The sequence below is a fragment of the Typopeltis vanoorti genome, chromosome 20 (genome assembly GCF_054136105.1).
Source record: "Typopeltis vanoorti isolate ZY-2024b chromosome 20, IOZ_Tvanoo_1.0, whole genome shotgun sequence".
NCBI classification, from domain to species: Eukaryota; Metazoa; Arthropoda; class Arachnida; order Uropygi; family Thelyphonidae; genus Typopeltis; species Typopeltis vanoorti.
This window is the reverse complement of record NC_143568.1, coordinates 76,944,150-76,971,545: the sequence shown is the minus strand read 5'-3', so window position 1 is coordinate 76,971,545 and position 27,396 is coordinate 76,944,150. Positions and strand designations below refer to the sequence as shown.

At 35.7% G+C, this 27,396-nt stretch overlaps 1 protein-coding gene and 1 long non-coding RNA gene across 3 annotated transcripts in view; one reads left to right on the top strand and one right to left on the bottom strand.

The window, feature by feature from the left end:
- Nucleotides 1–27,396, bottom strand: part of LOC150095581 (apolipophorins-like) — a 103,378-nt gene that overhangs the window by 74,426 nt on the left and 1,556 nt on the right. Inside the window, exons 4-11 of one of the 2 annotated variants that reach the window (XM_090409883.1) lie at nucleotides 25,133–25,288; nucleotides 24,824–25,022; nucleotides 22,371–22,611; nucleotides 21,025–21,190; nucleotides 18,938–19,120; nucleotides 4,988–5,131; nucleotides 4,691–4,838; nucleotides 2,851–3,134 (exon numbers count right to left, since the gene is read on the bottom strand). In XM_090409883.1, the coding sequence (XP_090266009.1) occupies nucleotides 2,851–3,134; nucleotides 4,691–4,838; nucleotides 4,988–5,131; nucleotides 18,938–19,120; nucleotides 21,025–21,190; nucleotides 22,371–22,611; nucleotides 24,824–25,022; nucleotides 25,133–25,288 (1,521 nt within the window). Of the gene's footprint in view, nucleotides 1–2,850; nucleotides 3,135–4,690; nucleotides 4,839–4,987; nucleotides 5,132–6,044; nucleotides 6,558–18,937; nucleotides 19,121–21,024; nucleotides 21,191–22,370; nucleotides 22,612–24,823; nucleotides 25,023–25,132; nucleotides 25,289–27,396 lie in introns of those variants that run through there. The other variant, XM_090409884.1, reaches the window with a different exon arrangement.
- Nucleotides 6,884–27,252, top strand: LOC150095582 (uncharacterized). Its single transcript, XR_016550039.1, has 3 exons — nucleotides 6,884–7,268; nucleotides 24,840–25,068; nucleotides 26,805–27,252. It is a non-coding gene; the product is annotated as an uncharacterized LOC150095582 (long non-coding RNA).

Here is a 27,396-nt window from a genome sequence, read left to right as displayed (position 1 = left end):
GTGTTAGAGTTAGGGACCACCAGATGGCGGCACTTACTAGCCGCCTTCTTCACTGCGTGCCGATTAATTAGTGATAACCTTAGGAAAACTATCTCTGGTTGGCTACCAGTGGAGATTGAACTGTCCGCTCAGTCTCCAAAAGTTATATAGGACTGAAAAAAATGGCCTCGCCTACTCTCTATATGGGAACAAAAAGGCGTTAGCTGATTTTTTTATGATAATAATAATAATAATAATAATAATAATAATAATAATAATAATAATAATAATAATTATTATTATTATTATTATTATTATTATTATTATTATTATTATGGGCAACTCCAAGAAGTCCTTAGACTCATCGAGGGAGGCCCTAAACATCATATCAAGAACAACTATTCAGCATTCGCACAGTATCTATCATACTTTGCTTTGAATTGATTCACAGTCATGGCACCCACAACAAACCCTGGCAGCTTATTCCACTCATTCACCACTCTCCAAGTAAAAAGCCTTGTTCTAACACCCTTGCTAACTACACTCTTGCTCATTTTCCATGGATTGCCCCTAGTTCCTCCATCACCAGACCTGTTCTGAAAAATTTCCTCTGAATTAATCTTGTAAAAACCCTTCAGTAATTTGAATGTCTCAATCATATCACCCCTTTTCCGCCTATCAATTTCTGTAACCCACAGATCTTCAACCTGTTCTCATAAGGTTCATTCCATAGACCAGTTATCATCTTGGTCACTCGTCTCTGGATCCTCTCTACCTCCTCCCCATCAAGAAGAAAATCCAGGGGCACAGATCTGGGCACAGTAGTCAAGATGGGGTCTTATCAAGGCTCGATAAAGAGGAATAATAACTTGCTTATCTCTGTTCATCAAAGTATTCTTCAGTAACCAAGTGATCTGATGAGCTGACTTAGCCACTTTTGCTATGTGCCCCCTAAACCTCAACTCCCCATCCACCAACACACCCAAATCTCCGGCCTCGTCAACCTCCTGGAGCACAGCTCCACCAATGCGATACAGTGCTGCTAATCCTTCCACCCCAAAATGCACAACCCTACACTCTGCCACACTAAACCGACATCCATTCTCATTAGCCCAGACTACCAATCCATCCAAATCATCCTGCAAAATTTTGACGTCATGTGCATTCACTATTGCTCTACCCAACCCCGCATCATCAGCAAACAAATGAACAGTTCCTCTCAGATCCTTTTACATATCATTAATGAACAAATTAAATAGCAGTGGTCCAAGAACAGAATCCTGCAGCACACCACTAGTAATAGGCCTTCTTTTGGACTCCACTTCCGAATAAACCACTCCCAGCAAAGTCCAGCAGTATCAATGTATACCCATTACCCCTATCCAGCTCAGCCGTCACCTTATTATAAAACTTGTACAAGTTACCGAGGCATGATCCACCCCTCTCCCACAAAACCATGCTGTCCTCCATACAGTATCCCATTCTCATCCATCCATTCCTGTACTCTGCTTTTGACCAATATCTCCAAAACCTTGACAACGACTCCCGATATGCTGGTCGATCGGTAATCCGCAACAGCAGTCCCGGAACCCTCATGCGATGGAACTATTTTCTCCTTCCTCCACCCCCATCCCTGGACCAACCCAGAGTCGAGACCTAAACTAAATAATATAGTCAAGGGAACTGACAATTCCCTTACTGCTTCACGAAAACCTTTTTGTTTGCATTCTCGTGGATGTTTAGGAGTAGATAAATCCATGTTTGCGAATGCAAATATCCATGCTCGTAATCGAATCTGAACTGATCGCCTATTGGTTGGAGAGCGGAGACGTTATATACTCAATCAACCACGACAGCGAGATACTCACATAAAGATGATTTAAGTGAAATAAATCATTGACGTTTCCTTATTTAGTTGGATAGATAATTAATGAAAAGTTCACTATGAAATTCCGTGGGACAGCATTTCATAGTGGGAAGAATGCACAGTGGACGAAGAGTGCAAGAATCTGTGCACTGTTGTTCAGTATACTTACTTTTTTTTTTGATTGAGCTGATCTATTTATGTATATAACTGCTTACCGAGTGAAACTTTTACGTCCTTTCCCAGAAAACGTTGTAAATGTATAATACACCAATACCAGGCGTGGACTAAGTATTTTTTTTTAAATATTAAATAAATAAATAATAAATCCTCTAACACCATTTAATCTTCACCTTAGCCAGTCATACACAGCTGGCCTTTGGCTACGGATCATTTTCACTTCAGTTGTGACTAAAAACACTCCTTTTATTTTGATCGAGTGTATTTCGCTTCGCAGATAGAACAACCACAAAGAGTGCCTACCAACAGTGTCTTTCGTGACACAATATTATTTATTTTCAGATTCTCTATTTGGTTTTCTTCACTAAAACGAATATTCTCAGGAAACTAATTAAAATGCATTGTGATAAAGATCATGCATTGCTGACAATTCAAAGCTACTTAAGTTGCTCACCTGAGAAATATCATCTTGTGTGTATGGGGGAGGGTTTGGATGGGAGGAACTCTTATAAAAAGTTTTTTGGCAGAAAATGGAAGGGGGTTATCTTCTCGGAAACTCTTCTTTTCTTTGACATTTCTGAGAATTTTCGCTTACTGGCCGCTGATGTTAGGGGGGAGGGAGGGGAGAATGAGCCTAGTTTGCACCTCGGATAAAGTAGGATCTCTCTCTCTCTCTTCCTTATATTGGCTCAGTTACAACCAAGTAAACGAATATTCTCAGAAAACCTAATTAAAATGCATTGTGATAATGACATTTTTCTGCAAAGCAATATGTACTAGTAATAACTGTGAAACTAATTACTAAATGTGGTTAACCTTTGACCTACCTCAAATAAATTAATGTTCCAACCATAAAGACTCAGTGTGAAATTAAAAGTTGCAGATGCAGGCAAGAAGGATTGTGCTGAGTAAATGACGTTGCTCTCCACCTCAATTCCTGCATTTAATTGTTCAGAATACGTGGACCACTCGATGTTCTGGGAGTACTTTCTTATATCTTTTGGGAATTTCCTTTGCACATGAATACCGGAAACAATGCTTCGAAGTTTTCTTTTCAATGGTGAAGACGTTTCTTTTAGGTTCTCCAGATGACTCATCACAAACGATAGAACTGTATCGGAGAAACAAATTCAGTCGCAATTTATTCAGAACCAAATGCACATCAACATTCAATAATTTAATAATTATTTCCCCTCTCATCTTCCTTCTGTATATTATTGATTTATCATATTCAAGTAATTTGGCTTATACAGCGAATTTTGATAATGATAGGGCGGTTAATCCTACGTTCGTCTGTTTTCCAGTCTACTTATTTTGAAGGAATCAAAACTCCGCTTCGCAGAAGGGAAACCTTCGGTATTTCCAACAATACAGTCTTTATACCCGACTAAACTACGGAGGTATTACTCTAATAACAGATTTTTTTTTTTTTTCAATCCAATCCAAGTAAGGCTGAAACATGTAGCAGCATATTTTAACACTGTACGCTGCACTGGATAGGTAATCTGGGAACCTTGTTGAAGAGACCAAACATTAAAGGTTTTCTAAGTCACTTAAGGTCTCCAGTAAGGAAGGTAATGCTATACCATACGATGATAACTAAATTATAGCTAATGTTAATTTATAGATTAATTAATATATTATTTGACATTTTAGTAACTAAATGAATTAATTGAGCCATATAAATGTGTCTGTTTTCAGGAATAATGTATTATATAATAATAAAAAAAAAAACTCTTAGAATAGGTCTATTGGAAATCAAGACGGAATTCTTTCTAATCAAGGGCTCGTCTATACCAGTTAAGCTACGGAGGCTCTTGTTATGTACCTTACATTTACAAAAAAAAAAGTAAAAAAAAACATGCTATTATACATATTTTCGTGCCGAAAATATGTATAATAGCATGTTTAATGGTACGAAAGGGCTTTAATAAGGGGGGGGGAGTGATATACAACTAACTGGACTACAGAAAGAGAGCAAATGCCAAGATTTAATAGCGCATGGATGCACTGGATGAGCCGCTTTAATTTTTCTAATTGCTTGCAGTTAAATTCATATTTTAAGCAGCTGCTGATTTATACAACTACTTGAATTGCTTCATTCCTTCAGCAATTCAAAGTATCACGATGACGTAATCAAGATTATTGATAATCTAATTAGTAATTGCTGTTGGGAAGAGAAAAAAAAGAGAGATTCACAACAATTGGTATTTATTTATGACAATCAATAAGTAAATCTATTAAATTCCTGTTCATCCCAGCCCCCCCCTTCTCATAAAGATATATATTTATATATATACACATAGAGAGAGAGTAGGCGACATTTTATTCCTAACTTTTTGGAAACGGATAGGTCGCCATCTGTGTTTGTCACTATCAATGATATTGAGAGCATTCTCATAATCGTAACTAGTATAACCAGTATTTATTTTTCTTTACTATCATTTGTAATTTTTTGTACTCTCTTGATGGTACTGAGTTTCAGGATTACAAACCGGAGTTTCTTTCGGGAGAAAATAAATCTTATTTGCTGGGGAAAATGTCGACTAACTTAGAATCTGACTGAAAAAAAAAGTCTAGCTTATTACAGAAAATAACTTACTATTATTATTAATTTTTAATATTATAGTACGCATGATAATTTATTTGCATGCTATGTATTCATACCTTGTATATTTTTTTCTTCCTCCAACTGATCAGTAATAACTCGTGCAGAGATAGCATCCAGACATCTGACAGTAGCTAAGTAAGCTGCAATTCGAATTTCATTCGTTTCGTTTGTGTTTAGAAATAGCTTCAAAATTAGTGACGTGATCTGAAAATAAAATGAAGTATGAAAACTAACAGTCTTTTGTTTCGCCTTTTATGTTTCCAAAATAATGCGCTTACTTGTGAGTTTACATATATCATTTTTTGCTAAATGGATTGAATAAAATTTCATCTGATATTTATATATAACAATACCTTTTGTGTACAAGAAACTCGGCGAATTGCTTCGATTGCAGCCAATCTGATGAGAAGTGATTTAGACGTAGAACATTCCACAAGTGCTTGATAGCTATAATTCGAGAGCCCTATGTTACCAAAAGCTTTCAAAGCTATAATTACCTAGTAAACAAGAATTACATATTTATGCATTAGAAATAAACTTTTGATTCATTAAATATTTTTAAAATTTAATTAATAAAATAAACTAAATTAACAAGTAAATTAATAAATTTATTAACTAAAATCTAATCTAAAGTTTTGATCTAAAGTTCAGATAATATTTGCTGATAAATGCACTTAGTTTAAAATTTATAACCAACTAGCGTATACGATATTATACGATATTCAGTTCTTTATATATATATATAAAATTTCTCATCACAGCTACGTTGTTTATAATTAGTTTTTTTTATTTTTATTTTAATTAATTAATTAATTTATTTTTTTTAAGAAATCAGACTATCAAGTATAGTACTGTATATTTAATTTATGTACAAAATGATATCTGATTATATTCGAATTTACAATCAAAAAATTTACAATCAAAATATGCTCTCATTCAATATTATTAAATTAAGAAAATATTGATACTAAATTCTAAATCTACAAATAAATAAGACACTAACTTACTGGAAGCTTCAGTGGATCGTCCAGTGCAAAAAGTCCCTATGATCTGATTCAGTTACCGAACACTTTTCTCAACACTCAATTTTTATCATCCGCTCTTGCTTCAGTTATAAACATAATTTCGAACGTGATATTTAACCACTATTTGATCATATAAATACATTGTTTTATTTATTAAAGCGATTTCACGCAGCATTTTCACTCGTTTAACTAAATGGGTTGCTTACTTTAAAATTTCAGAAATGTACACATAATTTCAATAACTTTTAATGACTGTAAAAGCATTTCAAATATTATTTACTGAAATTTATCAAATTATTACAATTTTGGTTAAAATTTCTCACTTAAAACCAGAGTTAGGTAGAAATGCATCTTTTCAGTTCTAGGATTCAAAGGGGATACTTACCCGGATTTTAGATTCTAGATCACTTTTATCATTTGATGAAACTCCATCATCTTGCTTATTAGAAGTAAGATGGCAGTTGGCTTGTTTAGTCTCAAGAATAAAGTGTACGGGTTCTATTTTCATCCTCCCCCTCCTTACATGTTCAGTAACACCTTCAATGCAATGTCAAGCACACAGTAGGAATCCCCCTCCCTCAAGCAGTAAAGAGGTTCTTCAGGCCGTTCTAGATAGTGGACGGCAGTGAATCTGATTGAAACGAATCAAGAGGCTCAAGCTTCTTAACCACTAGCGAATAACTCTGCTTTCATACTTACTCTGCCATATCATGTTGGAGGAAGTTGCTGAGACAACAGCAGGAAAATGTAAATTGTCGAGGCCACGGATAAGTGACTGGGCTCCCTTTGTATGGGCTAGATGTTTGCATGTCTTTCATCTTCCAGTGCATTCCCCTGCTCTTTATTTAATTATTCTTTTTCTTCTGCGTCATTAATCTGGAAAAACAATACAGAGAAATCTCTCTCTCTCTCACACACACACACACACACACACACACACACACAAAGTTTGCTTATAAACAATCAGTTTGTATCTCGCACACACACACAAACAAAAGTGTGTGTGTGTGTGTGCGAGAAAATAATAAACAATCATTTTGTATAAACAATCAATTTGTATCTCTCTCACACACACACACACACACACACAAACAAAAGTGTGTTTATAAACAATCGGTTTGTATTACACGCACACACACACACACACACAAACAAAAGTGTGTTTATAAACAATCGGTTTGTATTACACGCACACACACACACACAAACAAAAATGTGTTTATAAACAATCGGTTTGTATTACACGCACACACACACAAGAGAACAGAGTAAGCTCGGACGCGAACGGACGTGCCTGAAATCGCTCCTGCTTTAACCTTGATTTGTGCGCTAGCTAACAGAATACCTAGATCTATCTGGTATCGACTGATAGCTTGTACAGTGATCTAACAGTCAGTAATTTACTCTATAGTTTCACAGTTCTAAGCGCGTATGAGTGAATTTTATTCTATCTTTATGGACTGAATACTGCTGTTCTGATTGTATCTATCCTTCAGCTACCCTCAAAACAACGACCCGTGCATAATAGGATTAGCTGCTATCCTCCCAACTGCTACCACGGAAACCTAATTCAATGGAATCGTCACTTCTAGGAACAAGCTGAAAAACTGTAAGTACATTTTCTTGAACTTTGTACATTAGAAAAGTTAGCCGTTCAATAGGAGGATATAATACTACAACTTCGAGTAATATTAAAATGGCGGCACGGTACGAATTAGAATTCGAAAAAGCCCTAGATTTGTTGCGTAACGTAGCCAAAGTAAGCGGCAATTTAAGGAACCACTTAAAACAGGCCATCCTAACCGCAGTAAGTGAATTAACAAAGGTTTTCAACAGAATGAAAAACGAAACTAAAGTATCGATAGAACAACAGACTAATACAAACAACCAGGGACAGCCTAACTTAGCTCAACCTACTCAGCTATACTCGCAAGTGGTTAAAAACAATGCTAAAAATAAAGATGAATCCGAAAACAATCCTTGCTATAAATTAATAGTCGAACCGATAGCTCAACTAAACAGCGAAGAAACTAAAAATCTTATAAAAGAAAAAATAGACCCAAGAAAAATAAAAATCTGAATCACAAAAATGAAAAGCATTAATAAAGGAGGAGTGTTAATTGAATCAAAAGAAAAGGCCAATATAGATTTGCTACATAACGAAATATCTAAGGAATGCAAAGACACGTTAGTAGCAAATCCCAGTAAGAAACATCTTCCAAGGCTGATAATATATGATATAACCAGTGAAATAGATACGGACAACGCAATAGACTCAATCCGCATACAGAACGAAGAACTCTTCATCGGCGACACAAAGATGACACAGAAATTTATCATGACAAATAAAAAAAACGAACAAAAGAAACTTGATTATAGAAGTCGATCCAATGGTGAGGACCAAGCTGCTGAAAACCGGTGTTAAAATCCTATGGGGCATTTGCCATTGCGCAGACTACGTACGCGTTCTGAGATACTTTAACTGCAATAAATTTCACCATCATACACAACACTGCAGGGGGAAAACCACCTGTCCATTCTGTTCTAAAGAACATAAGTTCAGCGAGTGTCCACGAAATAAGCCCGAGATGAATTGCATAAATTGCCAAAATCACAACAAGCATGCCAAAACCAAAAACGACACCAAACACATGGCATTAAGCAAAGACTGCCCGACATACAACTACCACAAACAGCTCAAAATTCAAAACATCGATTATGGAAAGCAATAATAAAGCTTTCAGAAACAGCACTACTTCCCTGGCATGTCTTCAAATAAATCTACCATGCTCCATCAAGGCTGTTAATAACTTAACAGAACTAATAAATAGAAAAAATATAGGATTGGCATTAATACAAGAACCCTACAACATCAACAACAAAATATGCAGCTTTCCAAGTAATTTTAAAATATTTTCCAAAGGATTTGAAAGAAAGAGAGCTGCAATACTCGTGGTCAACCCTGAAGTCGAGGCAATATTAATTTCTCAGCACAGCAACGAGGACTTGGTTCTAATTGAAATTACGTACAGAGGAATTAAAACTTTCGCTGCAAGTATGTATCTAAACTATCACGCTGACATAAAATATGACAGAAAAAATGAGCAACATCGTCGATTTTACCATCAACCACGGCTTAATTATGGGAATAGAGAGCAACGCCCATTCGGTTTTATGGTTTAACGAGAGCACAAACAATAGAGGTAAAAATTTGGAAGAGTTCATAGCATCAAATTTCCTACACATACTAAACGACGACTGTAACACTCCATCATTCGAAAATACCAGGGGAAGCAACTTCATCGAGCTATCTAACAATGGTAAACAGCGCTATTTTACTCCGGGTTTCTGAATGGAAATACGAAGAAGAGGAAACCTGTTCTGACCATCGCATAATAAGTTTCATCGTCAGTAACAAAAATTTAAACGGGATATACAACAAAAACCACCGCATTAACATCAAATACTTCACCAATAAAACCAACCTAGAGAAATTTATAAATGCATTCAAAAGAGAATTTTCACTCTTAATCTCAGAACATCACTTTAATGCGAACAGCGAAAAACAGCTCAGCTTAGACAAAAACCTAGTCATCTGGGCATCGGCACAAAGCGATTAGACTTCCTTGCTTCTGAACGCTCATCAGGTCTGAAAAATCCAGCGATCAAACACTCAAAACAACAAAGAAGTTAAACATCGATGGAAGAAAATCAGTACCGTGGTGGAACGACGAAAACAGTCCTAAGAAACGTGTCAACGCACTCAGACGATTATACCAATCATGGAAAAAATTTTGCACAGTTTCAACCGTATCGAATCCTTGGAATTGCATATATAAATTAGCAGCAAACAAGAACAAGACAACACCTATACTATCAACTATCAAGAAAACAGACGGCACCTACACTAAAAACTTAGCAGAAATTGCAGCTATTATGATAGAGAAGTTTATTTCCGATGACGATGAATCAGCAGATGAAGAAATCCACAAAACTTGCAGACAAAGAATGGAAATAGATATAGACTTTCCTGACGACGTCTCATTTGCAACTAATGAAATCAATTCAATATTAAGATCTTGATAAATCTAAGGAAAACTCCTGGAGAAGACGGAAATAAGCAGCGACATACTCTTAACAGCGTTTCTCGAATTCCCCAAAGTCATAACAACAGTTTACAACAAATGCCTAAAAGAGGACGATTTCCTTCAATATGGAAACACTCAAAAATTATACCTATAATCAAACCAGGAAAAGAAACATCCGATGAAATTAACAAATACAGACCAATCAGCCTCATAAACGTTGCCGGTAAGGTACTAGAAAAACTTCTAATAAACCGAATAATGCACCACGTCTACTCAAGAAACTTATGCAGCAATCAATACGCATTTAGACCTCAATCCAGCACAGTAGACGCAATTATGGAAGTGAAAGAGTTCGAAGAACACAGTCTACAGCAGTGGTCGCCAAAGGGGTCGATATGACATTGTTAGGGGTCGATTTGGGCTCAGGGGTCGACAGAAAAATATAAGACATCATTGTATGGGTAATATTTAATTCGGTTAACTTTGATTACCTCCATGACAAAAGACATAAAGGTAATGACAACGCAATTAAGACTGAATCGTGGGATCAGTACCTCCATCTTACAGGTCCATGAATAAGACCTGTAAGATGGAGGTACTGATGGACATAGGGTTGGTGAGATGGATAGGAGGGTGGTTGACGGAGAGATATCAGAGAGCGGTTTACTCAGGAGTAGAGTCCACAAGACGGCCTGTGACTAGTGGTGTGCCACAAGGATCTGTTCTTGGACCACTGCTGTTTAATTTGTTCATAAATGATATAGGAAAGGATCTGAGAGGAACAGTTCATTTGTTTGCGGATGATGCAAAGTTGGGTAGGGCAATAGTGAATGCAGATGACGTCAAAATTTTGCAGGATGATTGGATAGATTGGAGGTCTGGGCTAAGGAGAATGGATGTCAATTTAATGTGGCAAAATGTAAGGTTATGCATTTTTGGGTGAAACGATTGGCGGCAGTTTACTGCATTGGTGGAACTGTGCTCCAGGAAATTGATGAGGCACGAGATTTAGGAGTGTTGGTGGATAAGGAATTGAAATTTATGGGACACATTGCAAAAGTGGCCAGATCAGCTCATCAAATCACTTGGTTGCTGAAGAATACGTTGACAAGCAGAGACAAGCAGGTTATTGTTCCTCTGTATCGAGCCTTGATAAGACTCCATCTTGAATACTGTGCTCAGATTTGGTCACCCAGGTTTCTTCTTGATGGGGAGGAGGTGGAGAGAATCCAGAGGCGAGCGACCAAGATGATAGCAGGTCTGTGGAATGAACCTTATGAGAACAGGTTGAGGATTTGTGGGTTGCAAAAATTGGTTGATAGGCGGAGGAGGGAAGATATGATTGAGACTTTCAAATTACTGAAGGGTTTCTATAAAATTAATTCAGAAGATATTTTTGAGAACAAGGATGGTTGTGGGAGGACTAGGGGACATCCATGGAAACTGGGCAAAAGTGTGGTTAGTAAAGGTGTTAGAGCTGGGTTCTTTACTTTTAGAGTAGTGAATGAGTGGAATGCACTCCCTGAGTCTGTGGTAGGTGCTGTGACAGTGAATGAGTTTAAGGCGAGGTATGATAGATACCGTATGAATGTCGAATAGTTGTGATGAATATGATTTGGGGCCTCCCTCGATGAGTCTAATGACTCCCTGGAGTTGCCCGTAATAATAATAGTAATAAGATGGAGTAAGTCATAAAAATAGTTATTGAGGCCAATCAAGTAGGCCAAAATGACATATTTACCAATAAACGGATGTTGGTGGTTCCTGCCGGCCGGCGCAGTGGGAGCGAGATTGAAACACGTGCGTGGTTCTTATTTACTGATACTTACAGATATTCGATCCCAGTCTCATTTTTGAGCATCGACATACAAGTGAGCGTTAATGTTCTAAAATTCATCAACATACATATTATAATTCAATCGTTATTCATTCACGAACTAAACTTCTCTATGTTGAAGAGTTGAGCAGCGCTGGTAGCAATACCAGTGATATTAATACCAGTAGTTTATTAATATCACTAGTAATACCAGTGATATTACTAGTGATAGTAATAGTAATATAATAATATATACTATATTATACATACAGGGTGTTCGGGATAAATTTGACATATTTATAATTAATTATATTTTTCCGTAAGTTACATGTATTAACACACACTTCTCTTCATTTAAAAGTTTGGACCCTTCTTCATTCATATACAAGATGTCAGAAAGGATGGATAGCTGGAACCCACCTGAATCATGGAAGAGAATAACTTGTATCATGATGATTCGTGCCCGCCATCAAAATAAGGATATTACGACTGCTGCCCAATGCTCCCTGAATACAGTAAAAACAATCAGGCATGAACTAGAGACTTGCAATGGTGACTACGAGGATGTAGCAAGAAGAAAGATCCCTAGCAGACGATCTGATTGCGTTCGTACAGCAGAATTCCTCGCAAATCTGCAGGAACAGGTGTTGAAGAACCCTGGCATTGGAATTCGGGCTTTGTTCGTGGAGTTGCTAACTGTAGTCAAGTCCTGGATAACAAGGGTAGCCAATGGTAGGCCGTATGTATGGCAGCAGGATTCGGCCCCTTGCCACACCTCTGGGAAAAGTCAAAAATGGTTGTCTGAAAATTTCTACGACTTCACCAGTCCAAATGTTTGGCCTCCAAACTCCCCAGACCTTAACCCCATGGATTATTTTGTATGGGGCGCAGTTGAAAAAGACACCAATCGCACTTCCAGTAATACAAAAGCCCAGTTAATGGATAAAATTAAAACAGTTTTTGCGGCCCTTCCCAGGGAGACTGTAGCATCAGCTTGTTCGAGGTTCCGAAGCAGAATTGAAGCTGTGATCGATGCTAATGGTGGTTATTTTGAGTAAATCTTGTTGATAGTATTGTAATTAACTCTGCCTGTAATGTTTTTTTGTCAATTCATTAAATTTAATAGATACAAAGAAGATTTTCTTTTTCCTTACGAAACTGTCAAATTTATCCCGAACACCCTGTACAATAAACACTGTAACTATAAAATAAACAATCTAAAAACTCACATAAGCGTCTTTTTTTTTTTTGCTTGTCCTATTATAATTACGTAATAGTAAAATATAGAGGGTCGATAACAAGTCAAGAAACACTTGAAGGGGTCGACGGGCAAATAACTTTGGCAACCCCTGGTCTACAGGAAAAAAAAAAAAAAAAAAGACGTACTACTGATCCCACTCGATGTACAAGGTGCCATCGATGCTGCTTGGTGGCCAGCCATAATCAATCAATTAATAGATTTAAAATGCCCTAAAAACTTACTCAACCTTACAAAAAATTATTTTTCAGACAGAAGGCAACCATGACACTAAAAAACACAACTGTAACGAAATAAGTCAAACGAGGCTGTCCGCAAGGTTCCTGCTGTGGGCCAGGTTTTTGGAACATCCAGTACGACTCGCTTTTAAGACTGCTTGTCACCACTGAAACAAAAGTCATAGCCTTCGCCGATGATAATGATTCGGGGACGCGGCGGCTTACAGTTAGAAGTAACGGCAAACGAAGAACTCTTTAAAATTGCAGAGTGGGCACGCGAGAAGAAAGTGACCTTCAATAGCACCAAGTCTAAAGTGCTTCACATCTCACGAAAAAAATCAAAACAACCTGTAACAGTCTTCCTAAACGGAGAAGTTCTCGAGGTAGCCAGTGAGCTAAAATACCTGGGAGTAACAACAGACGAAAAATTCACCTTCAATAAGCACATCTCATATGTTGCCGAAAAAAGCTTACAAATAGTAAATCTCCTAGCTAAGTCAGCAACGATAAAGTGGGGATTAGGCCAACGAGCGCTGAAAACGATATATACCGGTCCTATACTACCACTGATATCTTATGCTGCACCTGCCTGGAAACATACACTATAATCAAAGAAAAATCGACAAAAGCTAAATAGAGTTCAACGCATTATAGCCATACGCATAATCAAAGGATACAGAACAATATCTTTTGAGGCAGCTTGCGTTATTGCAGCTCTAACACCGATCTGCCTGAAAATACAATTAGCTCTTATATATGAAGTCACATTCGGAAGATATATCGAAAGTTACAAAATCGATCCAAATTGCTACGAACGTCCGCCTCACTACAGTAAGTGGCCTCACCCAGCAAAAAAAAAAAAAATATATATATATATATATATATATATATATATATATTAAGGAGAAGGAAAACTCTGAAAGGGACGAATTCCAAATATACACTGACGGAAGCAAAACCGAAAGGAACGTCGGTTGTTCGTTCACTGCACACAACAGACAGTCCATAATACAAGAACGCTGTTCTAGACTGCATCCTCTCTGTTCCAACAACCAAGCAGAACAACTTGCTATAGTTCAGTCATTCACATATCACAGAAATGTTAATCAGTACTTATAAGCTAAATGCAATATAAGCATTGCAATTCAATGGAGCATGTAGGAATAAATTACCTCCTGGTAGGGTGACTATTGGGAGGAAAACACACACACACACACACACACACACACACACACACACACACACACACACACGCACGCACGCACGCACGCACGCACGCACGCACGCACGCACGCACGCACGCACGCACGCACGCACGCACGCACGCACGCACGCACACACACACACACACACACACACACACACACACACACACACACACACACACACACACACACACACACACACACACACACACCATATCTGAAAATGCCAAACCTAGAATTTCCTCTTTTCAACCTGCTGGGATTCAAATTGTTCATGTCGCATTTTCTAGCGGTTATTTCCTATCTTTATCGCTCTCCAGATTCTGATAATCACTTTGACATCTGATTATTTATCCTTAGAGTCCGATTTCCTATAGTCTAAAATTTCAGACAGTGAGGTCATCTTCCTTGGAGACGTCAATGTGCACAACTCAAATTGGCTTCCCTTCTCGAATTTTACCGATCAAACTGGCAGAGGTTTGCTGTTAACAACCATTTAACATCAATTGTCAGTCCACCCACCAGGAGACTAGATAATCCTCACCATCCTCCTTATAATTTTATCTTTTTTAAATCAGTTCTCTTTCCAGATATACTGTAGACATTAGCTCCTTCCTTGGTAAGCTTAGATGATAATCTTGTTCAAGTTTCATTTTGTGTGGAACGGCCTTCTCACAGCCACTCATCAGTCTCATGTCCTTTGATATTACATACCAAATGGGTATGTGTAATCCTCTTAATCATGGTTAAGAGGATTACACATACCCATTCATTTTGAACATATCTGCTCAGAATGAATGACAGAAATTCTACGTAGAATGAATGGCTTTATTCCATCCCCACGGCCATGGGATAGTAAGTGGAATAGGATTTTTAACATGTTTGCCTAGGCATTTCAAGAAAAAAAAAACAGCACATCACAAGTGGATTAAGTGTAAAAAAATCTCATCATAATAACCAACCTATACTACAGCTTACAATAGTCGCAAGAAAAAAAATCTAAATCTGTACTGAAAATTTACAGTGTTTTTTGGTCTTCGTCAAGGATAATGGGTGCAGCTGCTAGCCACGCTCACATCCAGAAAAGGCGATCTTTGCAAATTTTATCCCGAAATGCCAAAAACTGCTCTCTCCATGTTCCCTTTAGTCTTTCATTAGAGAGAAATCAGTAGAATTCCGAACTTCATGGGTAGAAACAAGTCTTCTAGTCTTGAAGGTCCTCAGTTATGTTCAAATTGTATGTATTATCTCTAACACCCAACACCGTTCTGTGTCGTCATTGCAATCTTGCCTGATCGTCTAGCAGCCCTATAGTCGAAAAAAAAAAGGTAATTAATTTTTCAGCCATCAGAATATTCTCCCATTTCTCCCACTCTTAATCCGCATCAGATCTCTCAACATTCACTTTCGGACACAAGCCATTGAAAGAATTTGAAAAACTCACCTGTTTGCTTCTGACATTTCTAGTTCCTTTTTAATCAGGTCTACAAAGTCCATCTGAGCAGACTTCGATATTATGGTCTGGTTTTACCCATTGTTATCTCCAGTTTCGTCTCTGGTCGTTCTATAGGTGCTATGGTAGATGATTTATTCGTCTTAGAATTTGCAGCTGACGTGGAGATAACCTCAGGACTCTGTACTTTCACTCACTCACTCACTTCCTTTCATAGATAAATGATTTTCTCTCACTGGCCACAGACTTATCCATAGCTTTGCTGATGAACAGTACACTCTCTAGTTCTCTTATTCATTTGACAAACCCTGTAATGCACAATCATTGCATCTCTCAGTACCATTCATAAACTGCTTTAAATTGATCTCCTTTGCCATTCTTTAGTGGAGTGAGAGCAACTTTGTAAGCTTCATTGCTACCACACCCAGTCCTGTCTATTTCTCACCAGAAAGATCCCACTTCACTTCCTCTCTGATAATATTCAAATATTAAGAAATCTTTATTTGGCTCTCTTACACCCGTAGCCTTTCCTAGCACAAACACAACCATAACCCTTCAGTCTCCAATAAACTTACTCCATACCAGTCTTGAAATATTGTTTCAACATTTGGGATGATGTACCAAAAAATTCTAAAAAATACATGATGCTATTCAGAAGAAGTATTTCAGTTAACTAATACCCTCCCCCCCCCCCACACAGGATCACCTCATCACCTTCTCAATACTTTATGATGCAGGCATTTTCATGGCGCCGTTCAGTGAACCTGCCACCATAAGAACAGGAGCAACTGCTGTTTAACTATCATTTACTGTCCAGCTCCATACAACTCCTGCTGCACGAGGTAAACATAAGCCATTCTTATTTTCTGCTTAATACAAGGCATTGTTGGGGTTGCTATGCGTTTGTGATCTCTTATGTGTAAATTTGAACACACACACACACACACACACACACACACACACACACACACACACACACACACACACACACACACACACACACACACACACACACACACACACACACACACACACACACACACACACACACACACACACACACAGAGAGAGAGAGAGAGAGAGAGAGAGAAAGTTTCAGCACTGCTTACTTTAGAAAGAAAAGTTAGCTTGATACAGCTAGTGTTCTGTTGATATTTACCATTAATGCATCTTTCAAATAATCCATAAATTATATTACATAGGCAGCCCTGGCTGGCCGAGTGGTTGGCGTATCCGCTCTCCAGCCAAAAGGCTGCGGGTTCGAATCCCGCCGTGGGCATGGATGTTTGTGAGTGTCTGTGGAAATACTAGTGGTGGTGGTCGGCCGTAGATGGCATAGGTGTAGTTGCGGTCAGTTGATGCATTGAGTAATGGAGACAGTTGTAGTGCAGGTGCCCTCCCTCGATGAGCCCTTGGACTCCCTGGAGGTTCGAATAATAATAATAATAATTTAAATGACCGTGAAGTTATAACCCTCTTATTTACAATACCTTAACACTTATAAATGCTCAATTCTCATTTCTCCAATATTATAAGCGATGTTATACTGGCATGTTAAATGAATCTTTCATCAACCAGCCTGGAACTCATGATTAAAAATTACTATACTTTATTTATGCATAATGCGCATAACAAAACGTACATTTTATAATGGCCTCATTATTATTAGCATATGATGTAATGTTCACAGTTGAATTTTCGATTGTAAATATTTTCGTGTTTTTATGAGAACTATCATGATATTAGATGTGATAAATTTGCGATATTTAAAGATCTTTTATCGAATGGTGGTACTTCTGCAAAAATCCAATGAATTTTTGAAATCCAATGAATAAAAGAAGTTTTAGCTTAATTAATAAAACATTGACTTGGTTTCATCTACGTTTCGCAAAATTAGTAAGACCAATCTGTGAGATTCTGGCTCGATGGATTTTATTGAATTTGGTATTTTGAATTCCTACAAAAATTTATCGAGATCCCTCTTTTCTAGTTTTTGTTTTACTTGGAATTGCATGGGTAGAAATTAACAATGTATCCAGGTTGTATATTACAATACCTCCCCTCTGGTTAAATGGAATTTAATAAAATTTGAGACTTATGCTTTTTTTCACTAGGTTTTCACTAGGTTTTCTTGGACAAATAATTCAAAAAACTGATATTAATAATTACACACTAGATGGATGTAATTTAATGAAATTTGATATTATTGTTACAATTTTGATGTCAATTAAGTTATTTACAGTGATACAATTAGACAAAGCCAAAATTATACGCGTATGTCCGGTAATCAAAAACGCCTCGTCTTGTCTTAAACTTCTATAACTTTTGACTAAATCACTAGGTTTTTACAAAAGTACATGCTGATCACTATGATTCTCAGAATAATAATGTAAATTTGTCACAGACATCTTAATAGTTCTCTCGAAAATAATGGACCTATAGTGTATATACATTATAAAATAAAATAAACTGAATTTGATTTTATAATTATACTTATTGGTCGAAAGTCTCCGTATCCAATATATATAACAGCATGCTAAGTCTAATGTTCATTTGACCATGTGCCACAGTAATCAAGCAATTTTAAATTTCTCAAATTATTTGGACCTTTTTATTAGCCAAATAATTCTAAATGATGATAATAATTCCCCCCAGGCTTGATGGAATGAATGATTTGGTATCTCATATTACTGATAAAATTTGTCGTTTCATCTGGATCATTTTAATGAACAAATTGGATAAACGAATTTATGTTCACAGCACATATGACACAAAGATGGCTCTAAGTTCAGTTGTTGCGATAAAGAATTGTTATAAAAGAGGTCACTTAAACTCACAGAAATTGTAATAAATTCCTGTCTATGTATATTAGCCAATATTTGAATTAGGTCATATGCTTACCTATTTTACTAAATGTGAACATGATTTGATTTTAAAGTTTATTTTTCCCTTTAATGAACTGCTCATAATAATTATTGTTATTAAACTTCACTTTTAGTGCAGCCATTTTTATGTTACCAGGAATATGCCTTTGGTGCGTAATGTAACTTTGCAAAATACTCTGGTAACTAAGTTTAAATTTTTAATGTTTTTAAATCACTGAACTGATCTCGTTTAAAAAATTTATTTTAAATTTTAAAATAAAGCTACATTGAAATTAAATCAGGTAAGCAGTTCAGATTCGACACCGCTCGTAAAGTATTCATGTGCTTGATTTTTAGAAGGCCAGAAATATCTTACCTCATTTTCTTCCTCCCAGGCTTGCGGAGATCTACAGCTACCAATTGATTCTTGGAAGGCAGAAATAGCTTTCTTTATAACAGAAATCTCCATACAGTTTTGTGTTTTTTCACAGTAATTATAGATGATTGTAGACAAGCCGAGAGCAACTTGCATTTTAGTGCGTTGGTTATTGAGAAGCCCCTGGAAAATTAATTTCAGGTACTTAGCGACCTTATCACGATGCTTAAATAATTCAACTATAAAAGTTATTATTTTTAACATGCGTATTATCGCGATTTGGAATAATCAAGGGATTTATCAGAATAAGATAAAAAATTTGTTGTAATTGACAAATACTAGTATAACAATCACTTAAATCATTATTAACTGCTTATACCATTACTTACAATAATTAAACTAGCTGAGTGGATGGCTTTTGTATCACCTCTTATACTAAATTACAAATATTAATTAGTATAACATTAGATAGGCTGTTGTATCGCTTTTTCTGAAACTGAAGATAACGTGAGAGCTCGCCGAACATTTTTTTTTTTTTTTTTTTTAAGCAACAGTCTTGCATTACAGCCATACAACGATGAATTCTTATCTGAAATCCTTAGAAAATTTATCAGGCTATCTAATTTCTGTTTAAAATTCGGACCATTTTAAGGAATTAATAGGACAAAAACATGTCGAAAATATATTTTGATAGCTTCACTCTGACTGAATGGAATTTAATAAAATTCGGAATTTGGACGTACACTAGAATGTCCACGTATTCCATTTTGGTTTCAGTAGATTAGCTGTATTACAAAGCGTTTCCTCCCCGAAAAAAGCGTTTTTGTTTGTTTTTTTTCCCTCTTCAAAAGCAGGCAAACAGACCTGAAGAACCCACGAAATTTATAGAAATAACTGTCGTTGATCATAATTTATGCCGGACGCTTTGGCCGTAATTCAAAACAACCACATTCACTATCAAAAATATTCGAACAGATAGTAATAATTTCTCACTGGCTGGACGGGATTAAATAGAGTTTGGTATTTATAATTTTGGTTATAAACTTCTAGAGTAATTTCGGTTTTGATTTCAGTCGTATTATTTGTACTAATAAAATTGGGCAAAGCAAAACTATTGTTATCCAAAATAAATACAATTGTAAATAAACAACGAATAACAAAATCAAATTATGTCTATAGTGCCACTGTTGTGGTAATACATATTGTCACTATAGAAGTGAATAGAAGCGTACTTTTTTTCTTTCTTTCATAGATGGTATAGCGCAAACGGCGGATCGCGTAGTGTTGTTTGGCGTAGAATGGCCTTCCAGGATGAGTCTGGGACTCCACTGTGTCATGTAATAATAATAATAATTGTTTACAATTGTTTCCATATTTCTTTAGGACAGCAAATGCATTCAAAATGAGAAACTGTGCACTTCCAAAGATACAAAGATTGGACAACATTTTTGTATTTATTTTACGTATGTTTCGGAGTGCATTCTCTTAGGAGTTGCAAGTAGCATATTTTATAAGTCAATTCACTTTTACTCGCTTTCTTGTAAATATTTTTCGAATTATTATAAAGATAACAATATTAAATAATTTTAAAAATAGTTATTTGATTTCAGAAGAATTAAATCATTTATCCGAGCATGACACGTAACAGCTGATACTGAACCCAAAGTCTCTCCAGATGATGAATCAGTGAGTCAATTCCTTGTTATTTAAAGGAATTAATGGACTCAGCTGAATCACACGTAAGTTATCTATCTCTAGTGCAGACAGAAATTTTATGCATAGCCAAACTGCCGTTTTGTCGCAACGCTTCTTAGGTAGAACTAATGAAAAGTAGTTTAACCAAAAAAAAAAAAAAAACCCGAAGGAATCTCTGTAACTAAGGCGATATTATATTATAGATGTGTTTTTCTGTTTCTGTTAAATATAGGATTTTCTGTAATTTTAGCACACCCAGTAATAATCTCCAAGCCTGCAAAATCTTGTCGTTTCGTGTCACAATTCTGGTTGAATAAATATGTTCCTTCAAAGCAAAACAAATCGATGGTTGCTCATTTCGAACAAGACTGAATAGAGTACAAATTACTTACCACAATCAATTCAATTATCTCCTCTGTGGGATCCGGCAAAAGTGACAGAACGGAAAACCACATTTTAATTTTGGTATCTGGGATCGCACCGTGATTTATCAAGTGAACCATCTGACGAACAGCTCCAGCTGTTCCTGCCATTGGAAGTGCATCGAACACGAGTTCCCTAAAATCAGACCAAATTTTTTATTGCACATATGGTATTAAAATTAAATTAAACATGAAAAAACTTTTATTGTGTACGAGAGTCAATCGAAAAGTCTTTGCCAACCTTTTTTGACTTCTATTCTTGTTAGGAATTTATCCGTCCTGGACGAATGTCTCTATATATGGAAGAGGAATACTTAAACTGTTTTTCAACATAACCTCCAAACGTATAACGACATTCGTCCATGCGTTACCGATTTTTTCATGTCAATGTCGTAGAATGTGACCGGCTAAACACGAAGCTACCGGTTGGCAACCTATCTAATTCATTCATTACTTCAGTCATTATCGTCAATCCCGTTTAATTGCAAAGACACTAGTTCGAACCCCGATACGAAGAACCTTTATGAGTTTTTCAGTTGAAGGTGAGAAGCGGGTCTCATAGGTGGAGGGTTAACTGGCCACGAGAATACTGAGTTAACATATTTATTAATCTATATAATACGTTCATCTCATAGCCTTACTTGCTTTGGCCTACATTCAAACTCGAAACCCATCTCTTTCTTTATAATGCAAGCCTTCATAAATGATATCGTAAATGGTTTCGTACCAAATTCGAAAAACATCAGCAATGTTTCTGATTGTTCACACGCTTGCGCTTTGCTTCGAATAGCAGCGTCTGGATATTTCATGAACATAGCTATTTGAAGTTTATGACATTTCTCAGCTGATCAGACCTTTCCTCATTAGATACGAGGCATCCATATTTGAACCTCTCGTATCATCAATTTATTATCAGACACGACAAACATTTCTTTCCGTATACAAAAGCCAAAAGTCGAGAATTGTCACTTGACATGATATTCTTTGTCAACCGAAAAATCACTTTGATTGCTCGCAGACACGGACAGGAGACTCATCCGTATTTGGAATGCTGCAACAGTGAGTGCATCGGACACTGCTTGTCGGACACTTTATGATAATTAAAATAATTTTATTTTCATTTAATTTCGAAATTCATAACACTACATATATTAATAAAATTTTTCAGTTTACTGGATATTACATACTCATGTATTATTGGCACTAAATTTATTCTATCTCTACGACTGAAGTAGATATTCATTATTTTCGTGAAGAACTGAACAAAAAGACATAAGATAATGTTTCCTTAAAACATGTCCTTAAGTTATACTTACGAGATATTTTTGGAGCAATTGTGGAAATTTTCCGTTTCGATGTGAGCAAAAAGGCTTTCCAACGATTGCAAACCACGTAGGTTGACAACTAGCTGATAGAACAGGGCAGCAGAATTTTCATCGCTGGAGAGCGGACAGAATTTTTTGAGTGTATTAATAATATCGATATCCATGATGTGAGGACTTCTCTTGGTAGTTGCCACAAAGGACAGGTCTGCTTTTCGAAATTCTGAAAGAAAATCTAAAAACGCCGACCATTTAAAAGTACATAATTAACTAGTTAAGCATGGTTGCACACAAAATGCTTACATATTTAGTATATTGAATAAATCTAAATTTATGGAAGGCAGTAGTAAATAAAAGTGAATCAGATCCTGCAGGACGACTTGAATAAACTGACACTGTGGTGTAAGGATAATGACCGCCATTTCAACGTGACAAATATAAAATTATGTGCACTTTAGACTGAGAAGATCGCAAATTATGTATTACATTGATCGGATTGTACTGCTAGAAACTGATGAGTATATGAATTGGAGTGGGAAAGGGGCGAAGAACTAGAAGTCGAGTTCTGAACTAGGAGTTTTGATATGTTCTCGGAACTCAGAGAACGGCTCTGATAAATCCACGTCTTAACTACTGTGATCAGATTTGGTCTCTTGGGTTTCTCTTGGGATGAGGAAGTAGTGAAGGGAATTTATAGGCGGTGACCAAGGTGACATGAGGCCTATGGAATGAAGAACACAGGGGATTTGATTGAAACATATACATTGCTAATGTGACCGACTGTCCACGATGCTAGGTGCACATCCTGCCTCCTTCATAATGCAATGGTTGATATTGTAAATGGTTTGAACCAATTTCGTATCTACCCCAGTACTGTCCTTGATTTTACATATTTGTATTTTTCATACTATTTTCATACTGTAGTATATAATAGATGAAAAGAAAAATTTCAATCCAGGCAATAGGGAAGAGAATAAGGGTCGTTCTTGGACGTAAAAGTAGATGCCTAGATTAATTATTATTATTATTATTATTATTTTTTTTGGAGAGTGATGAACGATTGGCTATGCAGATTTCACAGGGATTAGTTTCCGGATTATCAGGTTTTGTCGACTTAACCGCTTGTCTCATGGCCTCAGTTATTTTGGTTAAGGTTGTTATTTTTGACTTGTTGTTTAAATCTGCCATCCAAATAGAAAGGTCTGTAACATTTTCAAAATTTTTAAACAAATTTAGTTTCTATTCAACATTAGCATGGAAACATTTTATGCGTTATCCTTTTCTAATATAATTAAACCGTAATAACATGTAAAAAACTTTATATAAAGAATAATAATTTTGATCAAAATTATTCTTGATCAAGAATAATAAGGAAAAAACAGATTATTAACTGTATAATCATTTAGTAGCGGAATTAATATTAACTACATTATAAATAATATGACTTATTAATGAAATTAATTACATAACAATTTATAATTTAAATTATTAATAAAATATGGTGATGCAGAAATGTGTTATTATTATTATTATTTATTATTATTTTTTTTTTACTCACATAATTGATACACAGTCAAAACAAGATATTCATATAAATAAAAATTTGACTGGTGATACAGAACAATTCAGATTCTACCCAAGAATCTAAGAATAGTCTGTCAGGTAGCGTCGTAAAATATGGACTGTTCCAAGTAATGCTGTTTTTTGTAGGTTGTATGGGGGTCACTTCGTCGTTTGTTGTAAATAGTTGGATAGCTTCTTTGAAGTTGCCAAGTGCATTGATAACTATTGGAATAACTTTAGTGTGTTTAAGCCACACTCTGCGAACTTCGATTGCCAGATCTCGATATTTAGTGAATTTTTCAGTTCTTTGTTGTTAATGTTGTTATCACTGGGTACTGTGATATCAATAATCCAAACTTGTCGATGTTCGATAATTGTGATATCAGATCTATCGTGTTCCAAATGCCGATCAGTTTGTATTCTAAAGTCCCAGAGAATTTTTGCTGTTTCGTTTTCCAATACAGTCTCTATTTTATGCTGCCACCAGTTATCAGAAGTAGGAAAGTCATATTTTTTACATACATGCCAATGAACTATTTTGGCCACTTGATCATGGCGGTATGTATAGTCAGTTTGAGCTATTTTGCTGCAGGCATATATATATATATATATATATATATATATATATATTTTATTTATTTATTTATTTATTTATTTTTAATTAAATTATATTGCTTCATATAATGAAATAGTATAGTTCATTATGTTAGTGACTAGCTAGTAAGAACTGGAACGTCTGGGCAGGTATTGTTAGTTATTATAATATAATTATTATTTAATAATAAAAGATATATTATTATTATTATTATTGATTATCTCATAACAAAATATGATAACTCAGTTTGCTACTATAAAAGACTGTTCTATAATAATAATATATTTACATTCATTTTTCCATAGGGCACTTTCGCTTTTTACTAGTGTTAGCCGCAGTCTCCCTTCCACTCTAGTGATATCATTTTCAGACGTGTACAGTCTGACGAGGCCTTTTTCGCTGCACGTGACTTGTTGGATGACAGAGTCTTGAATAACTTGTTCGCATCGAAATTGTTCGTCTGCTAATAAAGGAAAAGCTTGTCTTGTCTACAAAAAGAAAGCTTACTAAGAATGCAATATAACTTAATGAAAGGTAAGTAGCTTGAATTTCAGCAATATTTCTCCAGTAATATTATATATTAGTATTATTTACTCACCGACCAGGGATTGTGATACCGCTCGCCCTTTATACTACTAAGGAGTGTTTGCCTATTCCGACAAGACTTGAGATCTTTTATCTTAGTTACTTTTATGAAGTCTTTAATGTTTTCCTCTATCTGGTAGTTAGTATTGCAGATGCCCATAATGTCGTCCTATAAAAATTGAACAGACTCTATTTTACTTAACTCTGGTTTACAGTAAGACTTTTCCTTAATCTCACATTCATAGACAATGGTGTCATCTCTATTAGTATTACGTTCATCTTCGTGATGAACTCTCAGTTAAGTTCAGAAATTATTAACCGAAGCATTTCTGCATTTGTAATTATTCATCACTGCACTGCCGCAACCAAACTTTGTTTGTCACAACAGACTGAGGTAAAAAACGTTCTTTATACATTTCCATGCCCACACACATTCACTGTCGCTGCATGGGACTGATTTCTAGATTTCTATGATTCATGAACAGTGTGTCTTAGCACATACCTATCGTCGATGCGTACTTGTTTTTGCTAATAAAGGCTTGCTGGCCACAACGCTTTCTTAAAACTTCCTGCCATACAGTTTTCTGCATAGCAGAAAAAGCATCAAGTTTGTTCGATCCATCCATGGGCTGCTTTTGGATAGCATCACTCTGTAATCAGAGGATCTAATCAGATATGTAAGAAGAACAGATTCTTCTTTGTGATATAGAAAATAAAAATTAAATGTTTTTTTTTTATATTTAAATTTTGACTATGATTCATGTTTGTTTCTTTTTTTTGGTTGAATATTTCTAGTTAGGTTTAGGATGAAAGAAATGCACTGTTCTATAAAACCCTATTAGTAATTAATAACATCAATATGAATAATTAACTAATAACAACCAAATAATACTAATTAATTGCAAATTAAGTGATAATTACAACTACTCATAACTTTCTGTGTATGAAACAGTAAGTTATGGTTTCAACTTAAACGCATTTCTTTGACGAAACTGTAACCTACACTCTTTCATAGACAAAACTCGGCGTAATATTACACTGAAAATATTCCTTATGCTGTATTCGTTATGCTCTTCGTCAAATTAGATATATTACAATAAGTTGTAATACACCTGATATGAACTGCATACAAATTTGTGGACTTTTGGGTAGCCATCTTCTGAAATTAACTGTCCATGAAACATCCACACTTCAGAGGTGTTGTCTTATTGTTAAGGAGCTTGTGCGCCGAGAGCTTCCACCTGTGGACATTTTATTCAGCTTCAAACGTTTTTTGTGAATCTGTAAAGTCAGTCTCATTTACAAATTAAGATTTTCTGTTGTCCTTATTCGATAATTCTGGAAACTAGTTGACCCGACCATCCATTTCCTCTTCTTCACAAGTTATGTGTTCCATGAACCTTTGACAGTACAACTGATATGCCTCGCAACAGTAACAGCAGGCCGTGTACACGTTTTGTGCAGTTTTTTTTTTTTTTTTTTTTCGGATCTGCAAAGGCAGAGTCGACCAACCACTTTGTCATGAAAGTATTTCAAAAGATGACAAAACATGAAAGTACGTATTTCAAGTATTTCAAAAATTATAATTTTTTTCAAAAATTAAAAAATAAAAATAAAATTTTTAAAACCTAAGTTTTTAAAAAATTAATAGCAATTCATGATAAACGTTTTCGTTTTCTTTGCAGTTTCATATTTCTATTAAATTCTTAATAATTAAATGGATAAGTATGCATACATATAATTCAGTAGAAATGTGCGCAAACAAGTCAAGTCAAGAAGTACGCAAAGTAATCAATTCTATTAAGTAAATAACGTAATCAAGTATATACCCGGACAAGTAAATTAGGTTTTCAAGAATATTAGAAGATATTCTTGATATCTTCTGATTGCAGAAAATGGTTAACCTCTTAAAGAAGAAATTTTTGCGGCGAAGATTTGTGCAGAGAAAAATGTAGTCCATATAATAAAATTGTTTGGTTTGACTTAGATGGTTGCAGTTTTGTAATTTGGCAGATGCTGCCATATTTTTATTGCACTAATAAGCTCTGTTTACTAGCTGACAAAGTAATCAGTGGGTTGCTACAGTTGTACGAAAGAAATTGTCAATAAACGATATTATTTTAATATCATTTATTATTTAGTTGTCTATTTAATAAATTGTTTTGTCAGTTTAATTTGGTTTATAGTTATACATTGGATTTGAAGTTTATTGAGTTGCCTAATATTAATTCGCCTAATCACCTAGCTCCTCTTGGTAATACCAAATTGCGCAACGGG